Below are 20,370 nucleotides of genomic sequence, written 5' to 3' on the forward strand. Positions count from 1 at the left end.
TTATTTCACATTCGTTATGCATAGTTGGGTCAAATTTCCCTGTGGTATTGTGAGTGCACTAGCCTATAGTATGTGTCTTTAGGCATTTAAATAAAAGTAAACAATCAATTTGTACATTTTCGGGTAGTTATAACATTTATTGGTTAACCAACCAAACACAAAACCGCCTGGATCCGTCACTGAACGCCCTGACTTTAACCTACATTATTTGATCATGTAATGTTTTCATCTACCCTCAAATGGCTCCTTAAGCCTTTGTTTACTTTTTAAATACCTAAAGATACAGAGTATAAGTACCAGCGTCGCCATACTTCTTCTTATCGTGTAAAGGTGATCCAATTTCCTAAATTATATTCGTCCAATGTTTTGCCACTTGTATTCCTCGGGGAGTTGCTTTAAGGAGATCATCGGTAGTGCAGATGACAGGGCATAGAGGGCACATTGTCATGTGCTGCATCGTCTGATATGATCCGCAAAAACCTAGCCATACTAGCTGTATGTTTATCTATCGTATGGCAGCTGTATAGAAAAGTGGATACATAATGGCTCCTCTTCACGTTGGGCCAACGCCAAGCCATGCGGTAGAATGAGATAGCAATATCACTTGCTCCCTCTAACGCATAAATGCGTCCCTCGTTGGCGTTGGCCCAACGTGAAGAGGAGCCATAAGTTAGGGCACCAACCGTACTGCGCCTACTCGATGAATACGAAGCATAAGAGCTAGGAGGCCTTCTACTACGTGGGCCATACTGAAAGTTTCTGGATTCTGATATATGAGACGACTTATTTTTTTCTAAGTGGCCAGTTCCAGGAATTTTCAGTATGCCCTAAAAAAATAATTTATTTCGGACCACAAAAATCCATAATAGGTTAGTCGAACATGTCTTATAACTGCACTTTCCTTTCCTTACTGCGAAACGAACAAGTTGTAATTGTCAACTTACTTTTTACGTAATTTGATTGGTCAATAAGATGCATTGGGTTTCGTAAACGGGATAACGAATATATATTTTGTAACTTCACTTCAACTACAAGTACTTCAGGGTGGTATTCCACCTGTCCAATTTCTTTGTCTAATGTGTATTGCGTCTCACATTTTGCTTTAATGAGAGAGTGAGAGGCACTGACAAAATTGGACAGGTGGAATACTGCTCTTAAGAATAGAAGCGCAATCGCTTATATCAGGTGCGTTCACGTTTCTGACCTAGGGGCCTAGTCAATATGATACTCGTTAATAGGAAACTCCAATCGAAACATAAATAATGTATAGAAATAGTCACATGACTTCTCGTAGCATGTCATTCCGCCAGGTGGGGTAAAAATAAGACAAAGTTTCTAACCCTCAAAAACCTATTATATTTCAGTACTATTCCATTTAAAAATAAGTTTACGCACAAGGCTTTTTTTGGAATAGGAGTGAAATAGAATAAGTTGTTGAGTGTTAAAAACTTTCTCTTATTTTTACCCGTGTCTCATATTTACCCCACCTGACCCTACACTTTTAAACCAAAAATATGATCAAGAATTCGTCGTAGCGATGAAAACGGACTGTTCTACAGTTAAAAGCAGAAGTAACTAAATGAATAAGATATTCGATTTCTGTATAATTTTCCTTTCCTTTTTCTCTTCGGTGCTAATGCGGCCCTTTCGGCCGCGACGCGACACCAACCTTTTCATTTACTAAGCTGGTCACTATGTTGGCCAAACTGTATCATGCTTTGACGAATGATGTTGAATGATGATGTTGATGTTGAGATTAATGGTTCCAATTTTCAGGAACCCGTCTGTGGTTTATTTCTTTTTCCCTTTGGCGGAACTAATGTCATTTTATGCTCTAAAGCTTTCCATGTGCTGTCCCGTAGAAACGCATTTTATTTCGTGTATTAAAGCTTTTTCGCCGTTTAAAGCCGATAATTCATTTCATGAGCATATTTTTGGGCAGTTGTCACAAAAAAAGAAACTCCTGTACCTAAAAATCCTTTGAAAATTCTCGTTTATCTTTCTCGGTCATTTTATGGAATGCTCCTTCCGCGCTATCTGCGTAAAGCTTTGCGCGTTTCTTGTTATATCTATATCGTACTGTTGACGAAGTCTGTTTGTAGCTGCTTATCTCTTCAATCCGGAGAGAAGTACCATCATGCCCGCTGCAAAGCACCTGATACTCCTCGCCGTGCGGCACGAAATACTCTTTCCTTTCTTTCGTTCTTTTCTATTATCGAGTTTATGAATTTTATGATGTACCTACCCTTGGCGACTTGACCGACATTGCGGGTCTGGCACCATCATGCCCACTGCAAAGCACCCGATACTCCTCGCCGTGCGGCACGAAATACTCTTTCCTTTCATCTAGTTTATGAAGTACCCTTGATAACTTGACGGACATTGCGGGGTTTGCGGGTCTGGCTAAGCACCACCATACCCGCTGCAAAACACCGGATACTCCTCGCTGTGAGACACGAAATATTCTTTCCTTTCATCTAGTTTATGAAGTACCCTTGATAACTTGACGGACATTGCGGGGTTTGCGGGTCTGGCTAAGCACCACCATGCCCGCTGCAAAACACCGGATACTCCTCGCTGTGAGACACGAAATATTCTTTCCTTTCATCTAGTTTATGAATTTTATGATGTACCCTTGATGATTTGACGGACATTGCGGTATTTGCGGGTCTGACTAAGCACCATCATACCTGCTGCAAAGCACCTGATAATCCTCGCCTTGCGACACGAATTAATCTTTCCTTTCATCTAGCTTATGAATTTTATGATGTACCCTTGATGATTTGACGGACATTGCGGGATTTGCGGGTCTGGCTAAGCACCATCATACCTGCTGCAGAGCACCTGATACTTCTCGCCGTGCGGCACGAAATATTCTTTCCTTTCATCTAGTTTATAATGAACCCTCGGCGAGTTGACGGACATTGCGGGATTTGCGGGTCTGGCTAAGCACCACCATACCTGCTGCAGAACACCTGATAGTCCTCGCCGTGCGGCACGAAATATTCTTTCGTTTCATCTAGTTTATGAATTTTATGATGTACTCTTGGTGACTTGACGGACATTACGGAATTTGCGGGTCTGGCTTAGCACCATCATGCCCGCTGCAAAACACCTGATACTTCTCGCCGTGCGGCACGAAATATTCTTTCCTTTCATCTAGTTTATTATGAACCCTCGGCGAGTTGACGGACATTGCGGGATTTGCGGGTCTGGCTAAGCACCACCATACCTGCTGCAGAACACCTGATAGTCCTCGCCGTGCGGCACGAAATATTCTTTCGTTTCATCTAGTTTATGAATTTTATGATGTACTCTTGGTGACTTGACGGACATTACGGAATTTGCGGGTCTGGCTTAGCACCATCATGCCCGCTGCAAAACACCTGATACTCCTCGCCTTGAGACACGAAATATTCTTTCGTTTCATCTAGTTTATGAATTTTATGATGTACTCTTGGTGACTTGACGGACATTACGGAATTTGCGGGTCTGGCTTAGCACCATCATGCCCGCTGCAAAACACCTGATACTCCTCGCCTTGAGACACGAAATATTCTTTCATTTCATCTAGTTTATGAATTTTATGATGTACTCTTGGTGACTTGACGGACATTGCGGGATTTGCGGGTCTGGCTTAGCACCATCATGCCCGCTGCAAAACACCTGATACTCCTCGCCGTGAGACACGAAATATTCTTTCATTTCATCTAGTTTATGAATTTTATGATGTACCCTTGATGATTTGACGGACATTGCGGTATTTGCGGGTCTGGCTAAGCACCACCATACCCGCTGCAAAACACCGGATACTCCTCGCTGTGAGACACGAAATATTCTTTCCTTTCATCTAGTTTATGAATTTTATGATGTACCCTTGATGATTTGACGGACATTGCGGTATTTGCGGGTCTGGCTAAGCACCATCATACCTGCTGCAAAGCACCTGATAGTCCTCGCCGTGCGGCACGAAATATTCTTTCCTTTCATCTACTTTATGAATTTTATGATGTACCCTTGCCGACTTGATGGACATTGTGGGATTTGCGGGTCTGGCTTAGCACCATCATGCCCGCTGCAAAACACCTGATACTTCTCGCCGTGCGGCACGAAATATTCTTTCCTTTCATCTAGTTTATAATGAACCCTCGGCGAGTTGACGGACATTGCGGGATTTGCGGGTCTGGCTAAGCACCACCATACCTGCTGCAGAACACCTGATAGTCCTCGCCGTGCGGCACGAAATATTCTTTCGTTTCATCTAGTTTATGAATTTTATGATGTACTCTTGGTGACTTGACGGACATTACGGAATTTGCGGGTCTGGCTTAGCACCATCATGCCCGCTGCAAAACACCTGATACTCCTCGCCGTGAGACACGAAATATTCTTTCATTTCATCTAGTTTATGAATTTTATGATGTACTCTTGGTGACTTGACGGACATTGCGGGATTTGCGGGTCTGGCTTAGCACCATCATGCCCGCTGCAAAACACCTGATACTTCTCGCCGTGCGGCACGAAATATTCTTTCCTTTCATGTAGTTTATGATGTACCCTTGCCGAGTTGACGGACATTGCGGGTCTTTAGACAATCTATTTTTAATTTTTAAGGCTATGCCTCGTTTTGTTCAAACCACGCCTATAAGATACGTGCTAATTGCCTGTCGTTTACGAAATAAAGGGATGAAAAGGGGCTTTCAAAATAGGGGCATTATTAAGGTCTGCCATGCGCGTCACGGCTCCGACAAACTAGACCTTTTTGTGGAATGCACCAATAAGTTTTTTTTTGAATACGTAAAATAAGCAAATCTTTCATTTTCCCATTTGTATATAGATATAGAAATGGTTTATGTAGTGTTGAATACAAGCTTAACCTATAATACAAATATCTTATTCTAATACAAGACACCAAAATGGATGCCACTCGATGAGTAATGTCCTTAGCCATGGCGCTGGTTTTCAGGGCAACCAATTTAAATAAAAAACACTGTGAGTTTTTAGATATATCAAAACACCATGTTTTTAATTTGGTTATATTCCGGCCTCGCCCAATTGAGGGCTTGGCCACTTTTTCTTGACTATATCACACTTATTTTACTTTAATACTTTTTTTTATATTATAGTAATGTGAATAAGTACTTACAACTTATAATATAATTCTAATTGTCCCCCAGTTGGTTATATTTTATATTGCTTTACTTAAGCTAAGATAAATAAGAAACTAACTGTAGATTGTTTTCTATCGAATTTTTATTTTATTACTACCTATCGTGTTTCCGTTTTTGACAGATAAATCCTTCTAGTCAAAAACATATTTTCGAAAATTAATTCAGATATTTTCCCTTTAACTCAAGAAATCGCCTAAACTGATTTTTCAATGCTCGCAGTATATAACAACTATATACTCGAACACGTATTCTCGAAAATTCTATTCATTCCATGAACACACGGCAGCGCTTGAAGAGGCGCATGTTTTTCAATGGAAATTGACAGAGAGACGTCGCAACCGGTTCCACTCTCCCCTCAGCCGTAGGTATGTATGTTTGATTAGCTTACATTAACCTGGACTGTTTGAACTTTTACCGTGAATTATATTAAAAAAAAATTACATTTATACTTATCGTATTTCGGGTTTTTCAGGTCTTCCCTTTAAGGCACGAAATAGCTTGAACTTATTTTCCAATGCGCGCTTTAATAATCGAGTTCTTACAGCTAGTTTTACTGTCCATACGGGTGTAACCATGTTTACCTATGCTTGGTTTTTTTACATTAACCTGGACGGTCGTATTGATACGGCGAACATTTAAAAACTATATTCGCGATTTAATTTAACCGTGAATTGAATTAATATAATTGACACTTCGTACCAATCGTGTTTCGGTTTTTGACAGATATATCCTTCTAGTCAAAAAACATATATCTTAAAATTATTTCACTTCAACTTATTTTCCAATGGGCGCTTTTACAGTTACAGAATCTTTACAGCTAGTTTTACTGTTCACTCAGCTGTAATACATATACATTTTCCGAAAATTCTGTTCTTTTACCCGTCAAGAAACAGTCATTCTAAAAAAACGCATTAGTTTTCAATGCAATGTGCATTCAACGGTCAAGATAGACTTCGCAGCCGGTTCCACTGTCCACTTAGATGTATCTATATTCGCCTAGGTTTGGTTTGCTAATATTAATCTGGACTGTGGTAGTGTTGATGCGATAGTTTGTTGAAATTCGCCGTTTGACTTTAACCGCGATCATTAAGTTGTAATTTTGACCAACCGTGTTCCGGTTTTTGACAGATATATCCTTCTAGTCAAAAAACAAATATGCAAAAATTATTTCACATCTGTTCTGTGGAATCTTTACAGCTAGTTTCATACATCCGAAATGAAGACATATATAGTGCTTAATAAAATAACCGCATTATTGTTTCACATTGACAATTGGTCTTAGCTGCCAGTTTTTGTGTCCACGTAGCCGTATATATTCGCCTGTGTTTGGTCTGTCTATATTCAGTTGGACGGTAGTCGAATTCATTGTCATGCTTTGTAGATGTTGGCCGTTTCTTTACATGAATTGTTGTGTTCAGATCATTCTGAATACGTCGTCCGCTTAGTTACTTCTGCTGCTGGCTGTGGTTACTAAAGTATAACCAGTTCTCATATTATGGCAATATTATCTTCATCTCATAAGGCCTAGCCATGTAAAAAATCCAAATATAAACTTATAACGTAGGAATTAGAGTTGAACTTTCTTTGTTTGAAAGTTGTACGAAACATACAAAATGCAACTGTTAATTATTTGAATTTTATCAATCTTAATAAGGGGTCATCCATTAATTACGTCACACGAATTTCTAGGTTTTTTGACCCCTCCCCCCCCTTGTCACATTTGGTCACATTTGGCAAACCCCTCCCCCCTAGTGTGACGTCACATTTTTTCTACGAAATCGCCAAATCGAATTAAGTAAGTACCTAAGTATTATTAATATTTTATCTAAATATTTTTGACGATATAAATATTAGTAATTTTATAACCCAAAACTGCTTAGGAAAGAAAATTATACAAATAAAAACGATTATCGTTTTAAAAACTTGTTATTTAAATGTACAGCGAATAAAATAATTTAAACAAATTTTCGGTTACTGATGAATTTAAAGTGACGTCACAAAGTTTGTGTCTCCCCCCTCCCCCATGTCACAATATGTCACATTTTCTTGACCCCCTCCCTCCCCCTAAACGTGTGATGTAATTAATGGATGACCCCTAAGCACTATAGGTAGGACCAAGCCTTTCAAGGTTAACGCCTTCGTAATTGCTACTGTGTAGTACAGTCGCCTGCAATAATATGTTACAAAGGAAGGCTGCAATAATATCTGACACGATCTTATTAGTAGAGCCATAAGAGCGTGTCACATATTTTGCGGCCTTCGAAGATTAACATTATTATTGCATATTTGATAATTTCGATACTCCCAAAAGACCCCAATGCACATTTTGACATAGGCTAGTAATTACGATCAAGTTCAGTCAATGGTAATAACCAAAGTACAATATCTTCAAAGCAAGATGAATCTTCGAACGGCATATACAACGCGCGGTGCGTTGTATGTCACGATAATTACTACTAGGAGAACAATGTGTAACTTTGATCAAATGTTTCCTGTGGACTGTGAACCGGTTTATTTGATCACCAAGGCGGATGGTGGGTTAAATAAACATTTCGTAACCGGTCTTGGGTGACATTTATTGTTTGTAACCGTTTTTAAGCGGTTATTCGAAACGGATTAGGAACGAAACCGGAATGAGATGGTTTTACGTGAAATATGTAAATGTAACCGGTATCCGAGTTTTGACTCAGCTGTGCAACAGTTACCATCGAATTGATAGTGACGGCCCAAGCAGTCAAATATATCTATGGTATTACTATATACTAGCGACCCGCACCTAAACCTTCCTCAAGAATCACTCTATCTATTGATAGGTGAAAACCGCATGAAAATCCGTTCAGTAATTTTTGAGTTTATCGCGAACATACAAACAGACAGACGCGACGGGGGACTTTGTTTTATAAGGTGTAGTGATTATATTTGGCCGTTTCTGTATTTGATGCTAATTGCTGACTGTTCCATTTTCCATTTACATAAAAAAAATCTACCTTTTTTCCTAACGATGCATTTATAGTCTTTCTGTTTGAATTTGATTATTGTTATTCAAAATTTGCATTACTGTAAAATATTGTTCACATTTATTTTTGTTTTCATGGAATTTTGTATGTTAAATAAAGAGTTATGTATACAAAATATTGATTGAAAATTTGCACTGCACTAATTTACGTGTCTTAGTATTCCTTACTACGTGTTTAATATCAAATACTATTTTTACCATAGAGACTGAACTATAATTCCACCTTGATAAAAAATATGTCCAACTATGTATACTATTGCAAATATTCAACTTGTACTAATTCACCAAATTATCATTCACATTATTGTACTTATGTATGTATTTTCATATTCATTCCTGCCTCTTTTTTAAGGTGTCATCCCATTTCAAAGAAACCTTGCAATTTATAAATGCCCATTTTCCTACGTGTTTTATGAGTATGATTCAGAGGAACTGTATCTATTTAGGGTCGGTACAGACGGACTGCAACGTCGGCGTGCAGTTCCCATACAAATTGCAGTCAGTCTGCATCACCCCTTAGAGTTTTACTGCTAAAATCTGTTTTTATGTCTTGTACCTAAATCTATACTAAAATGACAGTTTGATATGCCTACCCAATGTATCCAATCTGGTTTTATATGAGTTTTGCACTAAATGGCAAATCTATTTATTGGAGAAACGGGTCATGACAAAAAGGTTGAAACCACGTATTTGCTATTTTCGTATGTTAATCTATTGTGCGATTCCCACCGACCGGCTGGAGTCGAGCCGCGCCGGAGCGCATGTTCAATGTGCCCCTATATCTTATGACGACGCGATGGTGTCCGTCCGGAGCCGGCCGCGTCCGCGAGCAGCCGACCGGCTTGCGGCCGTACAAATGTGAAATGCGCTCCGACTCCGCCCGTTCGGTGGTAATTTTCTGATATTTGTTAATTTAGTGAAAACAAACATAACGGAAAATACCTATGCATGCTAGTAAAGTGTTTAATTTGTTGTATATTAGATTAATTGTTGGGATCAGAGATCTACGCGGTGTATGGGTGGCTAACGGAATGGAGACGGCGTTTTGTTATTACACTTTTGCGGGTGACATTGCTGATAAAAAATACTGTAAAGAGAGATGGTCTAACTAAAGAGCTTTCACACACACCACCAAATATTTATATTTTATTTTTATTATTTATTTATTAGTTATTACTTTAGGGCCTAAAGTTTAGGCGAATAGGGACCGTGTGGGTTGGAGGGTCTGCCATCTTGTGGCCTGAATCGGAAACATAAACTGTACATTGACATTTCGCGCCAAAGCAAGTTGCCCTCTACAGTTAACGTACGTTTTCTTGTGCATTGTAGGTTCTGCCATCTCGTGGGTTACATTGGAAGCCTAAATTTGACTCCTGTGCTGCCCCCTACAGTTCATGCATGTTCATATTTACGTGACTATCTCTATATCAAAATGATTCAAATTACTGTTTTCACATAGACGGGGCTCGTCTAATAATTTTAAATAAATAATGTACACGCCTCTGCTCTTCAAACCAAAGTGACTTTTTTTAATTATTTAGTACTACTACGTTACTAAACTTCTTCATACTGTACGAAAATCGATATTTTTTTTATGATGATTTACATATATTCAACCTTTTGGATGAAAAAAACACCTTGAAGTTGTTAGTAGTCGTACCCACAGCGCTAACAACGCCTATATGTGTTATGGCATACGCAGTTGAAAGTAACCTTAACACTTTAACATAAAGTTTATATTGGCTTGCTTGCGCCTGTGTTTTTGGCGTGTGAGTGTCATTTTTTGTATATGACGTATAGCGTTGAAAGCATTAAATACTAGTCTTCTGCCTGATGTGTTCGAGTGAAAAAAGTGGTATATTTTTTTGTAGTAGTTCAGCAATTTAGATATTTTCAAAAATTACCTTTCTTTCTAACTATTCCTATGATATTCTTTTTTTCAGCAATGTTATACGAAAAAGGTGTTTTGTAATTATTATTAAACTATTTTTTCACGAACTTGTATTAATTATTTAACTTAAAGTAGTTTTGTAATTCTAAGATGTCTAATTTTATGGAAAGGATATAAATATATCATTAAAGTGTTTGGAACTTATTTGTTGTTGTTATGCTTTTCTAGAACCATCCGGATAAATCAAAATCAAAAATAATTTATTGTCAGACAACTATAGTTTGTCAAAGGCCTGTCTTATTTCAAACATAGACAGAGAGAATCATACTATCTTTGTCTTACACTAGTACTAGCATCCAAAAGAAAAGGATGGGTATATTTTTTTATGTTCTTATTTACTGACAATTTGGTTTGACCAACTATAAGACCCTACATAGGTACATGCCTTAGGGCGGTATTCCACCTGTCCAATTTCTTTGTGCATTGCGTCTCTCTCTCTCTCTCTCTCTCTCTCTCAGTAAGCAAAATGTGAGACGCAAATACACATTGGACAGATGGAATACCATCCTAACTGATTGATATACCTAGGTAGTAGTATAATCACTTTGGCAACACAATTTTTTGCTGCGTCACCTGGGGTGCTAGCCAAGATGTCAATGGGCAACTTAATGGGGTTGGCCGGTCGAAGTATTTAGCAGATGGCGCCATCATAGCTTGCCCTGTCAATCCCTAGAATTGTGTCAAATTTTTGTTTTTATGCTCTGGATGCCAGCCCTTTAAGCCAGTCTAATAAAACATGGTATTCTCTTCCCAGAGTGACACAAGCCTACGTCACAATACCATTACCACTTTATATAGCGCTATTGCATATATTTTATATCGCTGTCGCATGATGACGTAGGCTTGTGTCAGTCACGTGGTCGGAAGAGAGTACCAGGCGGAGTATATTATTATACCATGGGTTAAGCCAAATCTCATAGAAAAAGGGGCAAGCTATGATGGCGCCATCTATGCAAACCGTTGACAGATGCCAACCCCATTAATATTAATATATATATATAATACATATTTGGTAATGGTCACGTGACTTCTCGTAGCATCTCTTCATCATCACGATACATTTTTACCTTTCGTTTGGCGTTGGTCGAATTGTCATCTTGACGGTTAGTAATTTAGAATAGTCTGTGCGCAAACAGAAGAGGCACAGAATGCATCGGTTCCCTTATATTCCACGACTCTTCTCTTTCCGCACAGACCTCCATAAATAATAAAATAAAACAAATTTACTCATAAATATAATTTTATTAACTACATCCTCTGCGCTACCCTATTTGCTACATTCCTCAAATTGCCATACACCTTAGAAGGAGGCGATCCCATAATCAGGTTGCATATAGCTCTCCTAGCCAGCGCAATATTCTGGTAGCTACCCAGTATATGTATCTTAGAGTCTGCTAGTACTATTCTGGTTTTGGTGACATTTTCGATGGTGAATTTTGTCCGTCCAGCTTTGCCGGCGAGACGGCCGATGGCGCGGCCCAAGTGGTCGCCTTGTAAGGTCTTGACGTCTTTGATTTCGAACGATTCGACGAATAAGTCGTCCAGTCGGAGGAGCGCGAGCGCGTCTTCTACTTCGAAGCCGTAGATGAAAGCCTGGAAAAGGAAATGTCTATTAACCTTTCGGATGCCAATGACCAATATATCCGCACCGCAGATCCAACGCCAAAGACCGATTAATCGGTCACAGACCACAGAGCAACATAGACCTACGTGCATATACATAAAGTTCAATTTCAGTTTTGACACTTCTGTGACGTGGCGTCCGAGTGACAACTTTTGTGTTTGACACGGCGTCGAAAAGGTTAACCCTATGAAAGTGCTACCACTACTCGCGCCGCCCGGTTCAGTGTGGCACAATCAAAATTCATTGACTTGAATGAACCCAGTTTGCAACAGCGGCTTGCAGCCCTGCTCGTCGCGTCGTGCGTCCAATCCGCGGTCTATGGGGCCGTCTTAAACTATGCTGGGGCCGGGGCCCTTGGGCACATAAGAATTTCGGGCCCTTTCGGAAAGTAAAGAAAGCGAATTGAACTAACATTTTTCTACTATGATCTTCTATTTATTATGGGTAATCAAATATACTGTTACTGTCTGTCCTTCGGGGCCCCTGGGCACATCCCCGTGTGCCCTTATGGTATACGGTACTGGCGGTCTAAGATGATTTTTGAAGATTTCTCACATGTGTGGATTTGACTTGTAAGAAAATATTTAGACTCAACCTTAGATCACACAAAGACTTGTCATAATAAGTCAAGTTACAAGTGTAAAGATAGCTTTAAGACTGGAGACTATGTATACCTTAACGAAGTCAGCAGCCTTCTGCAGGTTGGCAACATCTTTAGTCTCCGGGCCGACCTTGATCTCGACATTCCGAGTCTTGGTGTTGAACCGCACTTGCAGGAACAGGTGCTCCACGATCGGTGTGAAGATCTTCAGCCAGGCTTCTTTGAGTGGCGTGTATCTGTGGAGCAATGGAAAAAGAGTTCAATAATTGTTGATTGAGTAATTCTGATAACATTAGTTCGCAACATCCCTGGTGTAAATAATAGTTGATATAAAAGAAGCATATTTAATAAGCTTTCAAGATTCTGAGCACCTTAATTTTGTATAAAAAAAATACCATTATGATACGACAAAGGCATCGGACTTCACTTTAACTAACAATAAAGTCCAGCGCAAACCGGCGGAGCGCAGCGCAGATCACCGAGGAGGATTTACGCCGCCCAGCGCAGCGTAAAATCCCCCGCGATACTGCGAGCGCCCGCCAGCCCGAGCGCTGGCAGCCGGCGCACCAGGGAGCACTTCGACGCAGGCCGGGGGATGCCGCGGCATGCCGCCGCATGTACTCTATTACAAGGGATTAGTGAATAGTGTGCACGAGGTCTGTGATGTGAAGTTAGGGTTTGTAGAGTTAGAAGCTTCGCTCTACTAGAGATCGGATGACTTATTGTCAGTGCGAGCCTTACGGTTTTGTCTTGGCAACATTTTACATGAAAATGTTTTTGGTGCGATACAAGTGACCAAGAGTTATTTTTAGAGGTTATACCTGTGAGCGGGGACTGGGATTTTTCTCATGTTAACTTTGGTCTCGTTAGGTTCCTGGTTTTTCTTCGACTTCTTTGCTTTAGGCCTTGTGTGTTTAGCTTTCCCTTGGATACCATTGTGCTCTTCAATCTCCATAACATCTCCTGATTCGGACACGGCTCTTCGCTTCACATTTTTGAGCTTGATTGGATTCTTTGCGGGCAGAAACTCGTCGACACTTATATTCTCAGTCTCCATTTTTGATTATTTATAGACAGCAGCTCCCAAAAATATATATTCAGAGAGATAAAGTTAATATTTTATTTATTTATTTTTCAGCCACGATCTCACATGGTTCTCAAGTGACAGGGTCTGTCAAAAGGGCTAGTGATGTAAAAACCGTACTCTTCCAGTATACATAAAAGTACTTTCAGTAGCGTTTATGCTAAAGACTGGAATAGTTCGTGGCGATAGCCAAGAAAAAAACAACTTTGACTGTGTTATGTCACAGTTTCAACCCGACGAATAGATTTTTATTATGATTATTTGAGGTAAGAATCACGTTTATTATTTTTAATTGATATTTAATGACATTATTTAACTACAGTAGTCCCTATTACAGGTATCACAGGACGATACCTCAAAAACCAGTATGTCTGGTCTAATAAAAACCTCGGTAATCAAGTTCATCAGCCCAAGTCATGGGGGTAAAATAGCTGCTTGCGCCTTCGTACAGCACCGCAACATCTCTGGCAAGACGCTCCGTGACTCCCTGCCCCCAAGGCCTCCGAAAAAGGCCCCTTTCGACTATGAGAACAAGGATTACACCTGGTTCCGCAGTCTGTTCGACAGGACCACGCACCGCTTCGATGAGAACTCTAAAGTGATAGTTGTGGAGGGCCCCGTGGCGGTCGGAAAGACTAAATTCGCCGCGAGCCTCGCCGAGGACCTGGGAATGAAGCATTTCCCTGAGGCTAACATGGACCATCACTACATTAGACCAAATGGGTGTGATTTAAGACAGTTCGACCCCTTGGTTCCCGAGGACACTAGGACCTTTGATCATAAGAATTTCAATGAGTGCCCGAATCACCGTTTGGCTGGAAACTTCCAGATTATGACATACATTGCTCGCTATAGCCAATACATTGACGCTTTGGCTCATCTTCTCAACACGGGGCAAGGAGTGGTATTGGAAAGGTCTCCATACTCTGACTTTGTGTTCCTGGAGGCCATGTATGCCTCTAAGTACATCAGCAAGGGTGTCCGCTCGGTGTACTACGAACTGAAGAATAACACTATTGAGGAACTGATGAGGCCCCATCTGGTAGTCTACTTGGATCTTGGAGTGGGCCAGGTTAGTATATTATGGTTATAATTAATAAGTAAACTACATTGGTAGTAACTACACAATAAAGTAGTAATACATTGAAAAATAAAGAAAATGATTTATCATGAGCAGATAGGGTAATGGCGTCAGTTGTCCGTCACTTGACGGATTAGCAAATTATACATTTCATTTTTAATTTGCTACTTACGAAATATACTTATATGTAGATGATAAATTGTTTAGATATTAAGGATTGCAATAAGTCCAAATTTGTGCAGCAGCAATGAAGGTTTATTTTCATATTTCGTCAAGTGGACGAAAACTAGCGCAATGACTAAATTTATCACTATCACAAAATTTTATTTCTCATTAATTTAAATCAGTAGTGAGGAAACTTCTTTCATGGAAAAAAAATCTTTTTCTTTCTTCTTTCTTTTCTTACCTAAAGAAAATTTGAGGCGGGTAAAACTGCAGAAAAAATGCATTTTGATTTGAAACCGTTAAGTCAGGAGCCATATACTAATTATTTCGAGGGTAAAGTTCTTGAGCGGGCCGGAGCTGATCTGCGGGCCGTACTTTGCCCACCTCTGATCTATATAGACGTGTTTTGTATAACATGATGATCTATTCCTCAAGGAAGTGTACTGGGTTGCCTACTGTTCTTGTTATATATAAATGACCTCCCGAAAGAAATTGATGTAAAATGTACCCTATTTGCAGACGATGTATCCCTCCTCTTTGAATTCAATAACAATGACGATATTAACGCAAAGCTATCCCAAACCTTAAACAACGTAAACCATTGGATGCTCGACCACAATCTTAGCATAAACACTGATAAAACAAAACTAATCCAATTTTATCCTTACCAAAGAACGCCTTTGGAATTAAAACTAATGCTTAACAACAAAGAAATTGAAGAGGTAAATAAGTTCAAACTCTTAGGTATTACTATCGATAGTCATCTGAATTGGAAAGCCCACGTTTTAAATACTAAAACAAAACTATCCCAATTCCAATATGCGTTATTTACACTACGTAAAAATACAAATTTCGCTGCAGCACTCTCTGCCTATTATGCCTATGCCCATTCCTGGTTGCGATACGGTATCGTGATGTGGGGTGATAGTACTGATGCACACGACTTGTTTGTAATGCAGAAAAGGTGTATACGCATATTGCTAAACAAACATAACAGAGAAAGTTGCCAGCCTCATTTTTCTGAGCACGGTATACTAACATTACCATGCATTTATATTTATGAACTAGCCATGTATGTGAGGAAAAATATGCACCTGTTCCAAAAACAGCAAAATGAAAGGTTAAAAAACAAACTTCAACTACCTGCACCAAAACTAGAACTATTCCGAAGCAGCCCCCTATATTCCTCTGCAAAATATTACAATAATCTTCCAAACTACATTAGGTCAGAAGAGAAGGACGAAACGTTTGCAAGAAAGTTGAAGGCATTTCTTATTAATAAAAACTATTATAAAGTTGACGATTTTTTAAATGATTCCGATGTTTGTAACTTTGTACCAACCAACAATGTAAATAATTATAATTTTTATTAATATGATATTTAATAGCACTAGTCCTAGTTTTAAGTTTTAACTGCCATACCCGTTCCGGGTCCATGAGATACGTTTTATGTTTTAACATCTTGTAATTACCATGGTGCAATAAAGAAATAAAGAAATAAAGAAATAAAGTTTTTAGGGTTCCCTAAGGGTAAAACGGGACCCTATTACTAACACTCCGCTGTCCGTCCGTCTGTCACCAGGCTGTATCTCATGAACCGTGATAGCTAGACAGCTGAAATTTTCACAGATGATGTATTTCTGTTGCCGCTATAACAACCAATACTAAAAACGATAAAATAAAGATTTAAGTGGGGCTCCCATACAACAAACGTGATTTTTGACCGAAGTTAAGCAACGTCGGGCGGGGTCAGTACTTGGATGGGTGACCGTTTTTATAGGTAATGGTACGGAACCCTTCGTGTGCGAGTCCGACTCGCACTTGGCCGGTTTTTTTAAGACAGTGGGCCGCAAGAGAGACCACGATTTTGATTTTAGTATACAACTGGAAGTACTCAACTCAAACTCATTTTCTCAGATGTTAGCTGGAAGAGATCTGTATTATGGATAAGTTCGCCTTTGTACATATACTTACATCTTTTACTCTGTTATTTCTGTTTTGTGTAAACTTGTTTATGTGCAATAAAGTGACATACATGCATACATACTGGCGGGCGATTTTTGAATTTCGATCGCTCGATTTCGTCACTCTAAAATCGGTGGAAACGGCGAAATGCTAATTTTTGAAATACGAGCGATAGAAATTTGGAATCGAGTGGTATTGACCACTCGTTTTCAATTTTATTAGTAGAATTTAAATGCCTAGTAGTGGAGATATTATTGAACGTAATACACGAAATTGAGCGGTCGAAATTCAAAAATCGGCCCCCTGGGCGTACAAACTGTGCATGAACTATAGGGGGCAGCATAGGAGCCGTCAGATTTTTGGCGCGAGGCGTAAATGTGTCGTTTATGCTTCCAATGTAGCCCACAAGATGGCAGAACCTACTATGCACAAGGAAACGTACCGACGAGAGCGGTAGATGGTAGCACTTGCTTTGGCAATGTACCTACATTTGCACATATGTTTTCGATTCAGGCCACAAGATGGCAGACCCTCCAACGCGCACGGTCCCTATTGCAACTGCAAGTGCGTATGTAATCTCAGAATCGAAAATACAGCCAGTATTTATATTTACAGGTCCAATCGGCGATCCAGAAGCGAGGTCTCGACTACGAAAAGAGCGGCAAGGCGCTCACGCCCGCCTTCCTCACCGAGATGGAGCGCCAGTACAAGAACAAGTACTTACGCGACATTTCCACCCACGCTGAGCTGCTGGTGTATGACTGGAGCGGCGGCGGCGAGGTCGAAGTGGTTAGTACAGCTGGGATTTCTATTTTAATACCACAATAGTGGCAAGAGTATGGTTTTTAGGGTTCTGTACCCAAAGGGTAAAAACAGGACCCTATTGCTAAGACTCCGCTGTCTGTCTGTCACCAGGCTCTAACTCATGAACCGTGATAGCTCGGCAGTTGAAATTTTCACAGATGATGTATTTCTGTTGCCGCTTAACAACAAATACTAAAAAGTACGGAACCCTCGGTGGGCGGGTCCGAGTAGTTTTTTAAAGGCTGTTGACAGGAAGATTGTTACGGCAGGTGCGGCAGTGTAGTTGTATAAAGTTAGTCTACAGTTAGGCAGAAATTCTTGCAGAAATACAGAATCTGGATGCTGCAAGATTATCTATAGTTTTCAATATTTTTTCTATTTTCCAGGTTGTCGAAGATATCGAGCGTCTCAACTTCGAGCAATACACAGAGCGCGAGGAGCCCAAGATGAAGGACTGGCGTTTACCCCGCGAGGTGGAATGGGCCGACCAGCGGATGCTGTACACCAACCAGAAGCACTACCTCATGAACCTGTTCAGCATCCCGCGGCTGGACGTGCCCGAGCTGGTCACCAACCCTGATGATGCTTATGAGAGGGAAAAGGTCAGAATCTTGAGAAAGTTGGCTGGTCGAAGGTTTTTGCGGAGGGCAGTATAGGTTTTGCTAATATCCCTACTGATAGTGACAATTTTATTGACCTGGGTGCTACCCTTTTAACACGTGGAGCGCCCTAGCATCACACATGTGATGCTAACTCAATTTGGATCGTAGCGACTTAGTATCAGACGTGTGTTACTACAAATCAATATCCTGGGTCAAATTGCTTTGCATTAATTTGTTATATGGTGGGCGTTCGACGGGTTAAGCCAAATCTCATGGAACAAAACTTGAGTTAGACCAAGCTAACTCTGCGTAGCATTTGCGATGACAGAGTGTGGCAATGTCTTCATTAATGTCGTATTTCTACGTAAGTATGACGTTTATGAGACTACCACGCTTTGTTCTATTCAAATTGGTGCAAAGTTACCTTAGAACCCTAAGAGCGTTTTTTACAAGATTTTATTTAGGTAACTTGCCGTTTTTTAAGCATTAGAGAAAAATGGTAAACATTCTTGACACTCCTTTTTATTGAGAACGCTTTAATAAAATACGAGTACCTACTTACTTACGAAACCGAAAGAATTTTAAATATCCTTGCTAAATAATTGTTACATAATTATTTGATGTGACTTATTTTTCTATAAAAAGACACGTCAATATTGTTTACCATTTTTCTGCTATAAAAACGAGGTACTTACATATTAAAGGTACTTATTACTATAATAGTAACCAAAAAACTTAATAAAATCTTTAATTATAGTCTGACCGCTTAAATGAGTCCTCGCCGGCGCGGTACGGTACGAGCGCTCGCCCGCCCCTCCCCCGCCCCGCCCCCGCACCGCGCAGGCGAGGACTCGTTTAAGCGGTCGGTCTATAAAGAGCAATTGTTTTGTTTAGATCATCTACAACCACCCCTCGTTCGAGTACGAGGTGGGGTACAACAAGGACGACGGCAGCACCCTCATGAAGAACAAGATGCCCAAATACACGGATTACATCTAAATGATACGTTTAGTAGGTAATAAACTTATTTAAATTAGAAATGGCATTTTATTTCATGTACCGGTTTAACGTTTAAATATCTGGGAACTTTGCTCGGAAAACATATTTACTCAAAAATGCGCGTTTTCCCGCAGAAATAAGACCTAGCTAGATCGATTTTTCGCCCCCGAAAACCCCCCATATAGCAAATTTCATCAAAATCGTTAGAGCTGTTTCCGTGATCCCCGAAATATATATATATATATATATATATATATATAAATAAATAAATAAACAAGAATTGCTCGTTTAAAGGTATTAGATTTAATACAATCACAAAAATTTAAATACAATAAAAATTTAAATTTAAAATTTAAATATTTTAGTAGGTATGTAACAGTCACCAACGGCCAACTCGAAGCGAACTGGGATTACAGTTTGTTTAGCTTCTATAGTTGCTGCCTCAATAATAGTCTTAATATTGTTATGTACGATTCCCACCGAACGGGAGGAGTCGGCGCACATTTCACATTAAAACGGCCGCAAGCGGGTCGGCTCCACGCGGACGCGGACGGCTCGGACATATATAATGTACGGTACATTGAAAATGCGCTCCAATGCGGCCTGACTCCAGTCAGATAGGTAAGCTTTATTATAATATTAGTTTAAATAGTAGACATATATATACCTACCTGATGCCACACATTCTGATTTCATTTAGGAAAATCACTAACAAATACAACTACACAGAAAACTGGGTATTATCCTGTTAAAAAAACGATTTTAATTTGACATAAAAATTGCCAACGACATGTAAAAATGAAAACATACTACAATAGAGTGATATAAGGTTCAGTTTAGCTTGAATGTTTGTTAACATTCAGTCACAATCACAGGTCAAGTGCACTTATGCACTAGTTATTGTTGTCGTGTTAATTACTAGTGCATAGCTTGTAATTATGTAATAGTTAGGTAGTTATTTGTTTTACGTTGTTTAACCCCTATTGCTAATATTGATAACAGGGTAAGCGAAAGATTACCAAAATGAAACCACGAGCATAGCTAGTGGTTCGGAAGTGAAATCTTAAGCGTTGCGAGGGTTAAACAAACTTTGCCACCGAGTGAAACACGACATTATTCACCACACCAACGCGAGGAAAATACTCGGACCCGGGTATGCCCTTAGAAACTACGTCCAAAAGAGAGGTATGGGCACTGTGAATGTCATCTCGCTTTGTGTGTGGTAGGGCACAGCTCAGCGGATTTCATTCCAGATCTAGAGCAGAGCCCAACTGGTAAAGAAGTAGGAAGTACCTTACAGAAAACCG

The 20,370-nt window shown here is 39.8% G+C and overlaps 3 protein-coding genes across 3 annotated transcripts in view; 1 reads left to right on the forward strand and 2 right to left on the reverse strand.

The window, feature by feature from the left end:
- Window positions 1–9,349: 9,349 nt before the first annotated feature.
- LOC134800841 (heparan-alpha-glucosaminide N-acetyltransferase-like) overlaps window positions 9,350–20,370 on the reverse strand; it is a 130,536-nt gene continuing 119,515 nt past the window's right edge. Inside the window, exon 11 of the mRNA XM_063773398.1 lies at window positions 9,350–10,507. The gene's annotated coding sequence lies outside the window, so the exon portion shown is untranslated. The remainder of the gene's footprint in view (window positions 10,508–20,370) is intronic.
- On the reverse strand, window positions 11,367–13,552 carry LOC134800471 (RNA-binding protein pno1). Its single transcript, XM_063772936.1, has 3 exons — window positions 13,185–13,552; window positions 12,437–12,599; window positions 11,367–11,731 (listed from the first exon to the last, which is right to left on the reverse strand). Exons 1-3 carry the CDS (start codon window positions 13,418–13,420, stop codon window positions 11,387–11,389), a joined length of 744 nt encoding a protein of 247 aa, XP_063629006.1. The 5' UTR covers window positions 13,421–13,552; the 3' UTR covers window positions 11,367–11,386.
- LOC134800756 (NADH dehydrogenase [ubiquinone] 1 alpha subcomplex subunit 10, mitochondrial) lies at window positions 13,624–19,104 on the forward strand. Its single transcript, XM_063773300.1, has 5 exons — window positions 13,624–13,713; window positions 13,785–14,519; window positions 17,274–17,447; window positions 17,849–18,064; window positions 18,959–19,104. Exons 2-5 carry the CDS (start codon window positions 13,815–13,817, stop codon window positions 19,061–19,063), a joined length of 1,200 nt encoding a protein of 399 aa, XP_063629370.1. The 5' UTR covers window positions 13,624–13,713; window positions 13,785–13,814; the 3' UTR covers window positions 19,064–19,104.

Source organism: Cydia splendana, chromosome 20 (assembly GCF_910591565.1).
Source record: "Cydia splendana chromosome 20, ilCydSple1.2, whole genome shotgun sequence".
Taxonomy (NCBI): Eukaryota; Metazoa; Arthropoda; class Insecta; order Lepidoptera; family Tortricidae; genus Cydia; species Cydia splendana.

Coding starts and splice junctions, on each gene's coding strand:
- LOC134800471 (XM_063772936.1), bottom strand. CDS start 13,420: ATGGAGACTGAGAATATAAGTGTCGACGAGTTTCTGCCCGCAAAGAAT. Junction 12,600..13,184: donor ATCCCAGTCCCCGCTCACAG/GTATAACCTCTA, acceptor ATTGCTCCACAG/ATACACGCCACTCAAAGAAG. Junction 11,732..12,436: donor AGGCTGCTGACTTCGTTAAG/GTATACATAGTC, acceptor TTCCTTTTCCAG/GCTTTCATCTACGGCTTCGA.
- LOC134800756 (XM_063773300.1), top strand. CDS start 13,815: ATGTCTGGTCTAATAAAAACCTCGGTAATCAAGTTCATCAGCCCAAGT. Junction 17,448..17,848: donor GCGGCGGCGAGGTCGAAGTG/GTTAGTACAGCT, acceptor TCTATTTTCCAG/GTTGTCGAAGATATCGAGCG. Junction 18,065..18,958: donor ATGCTTATGAGAGGGAAAAG/GTCAGAATCTTG, acceptor TGTTTTGTTTAG/ATCATCTACAACCACCCCTC.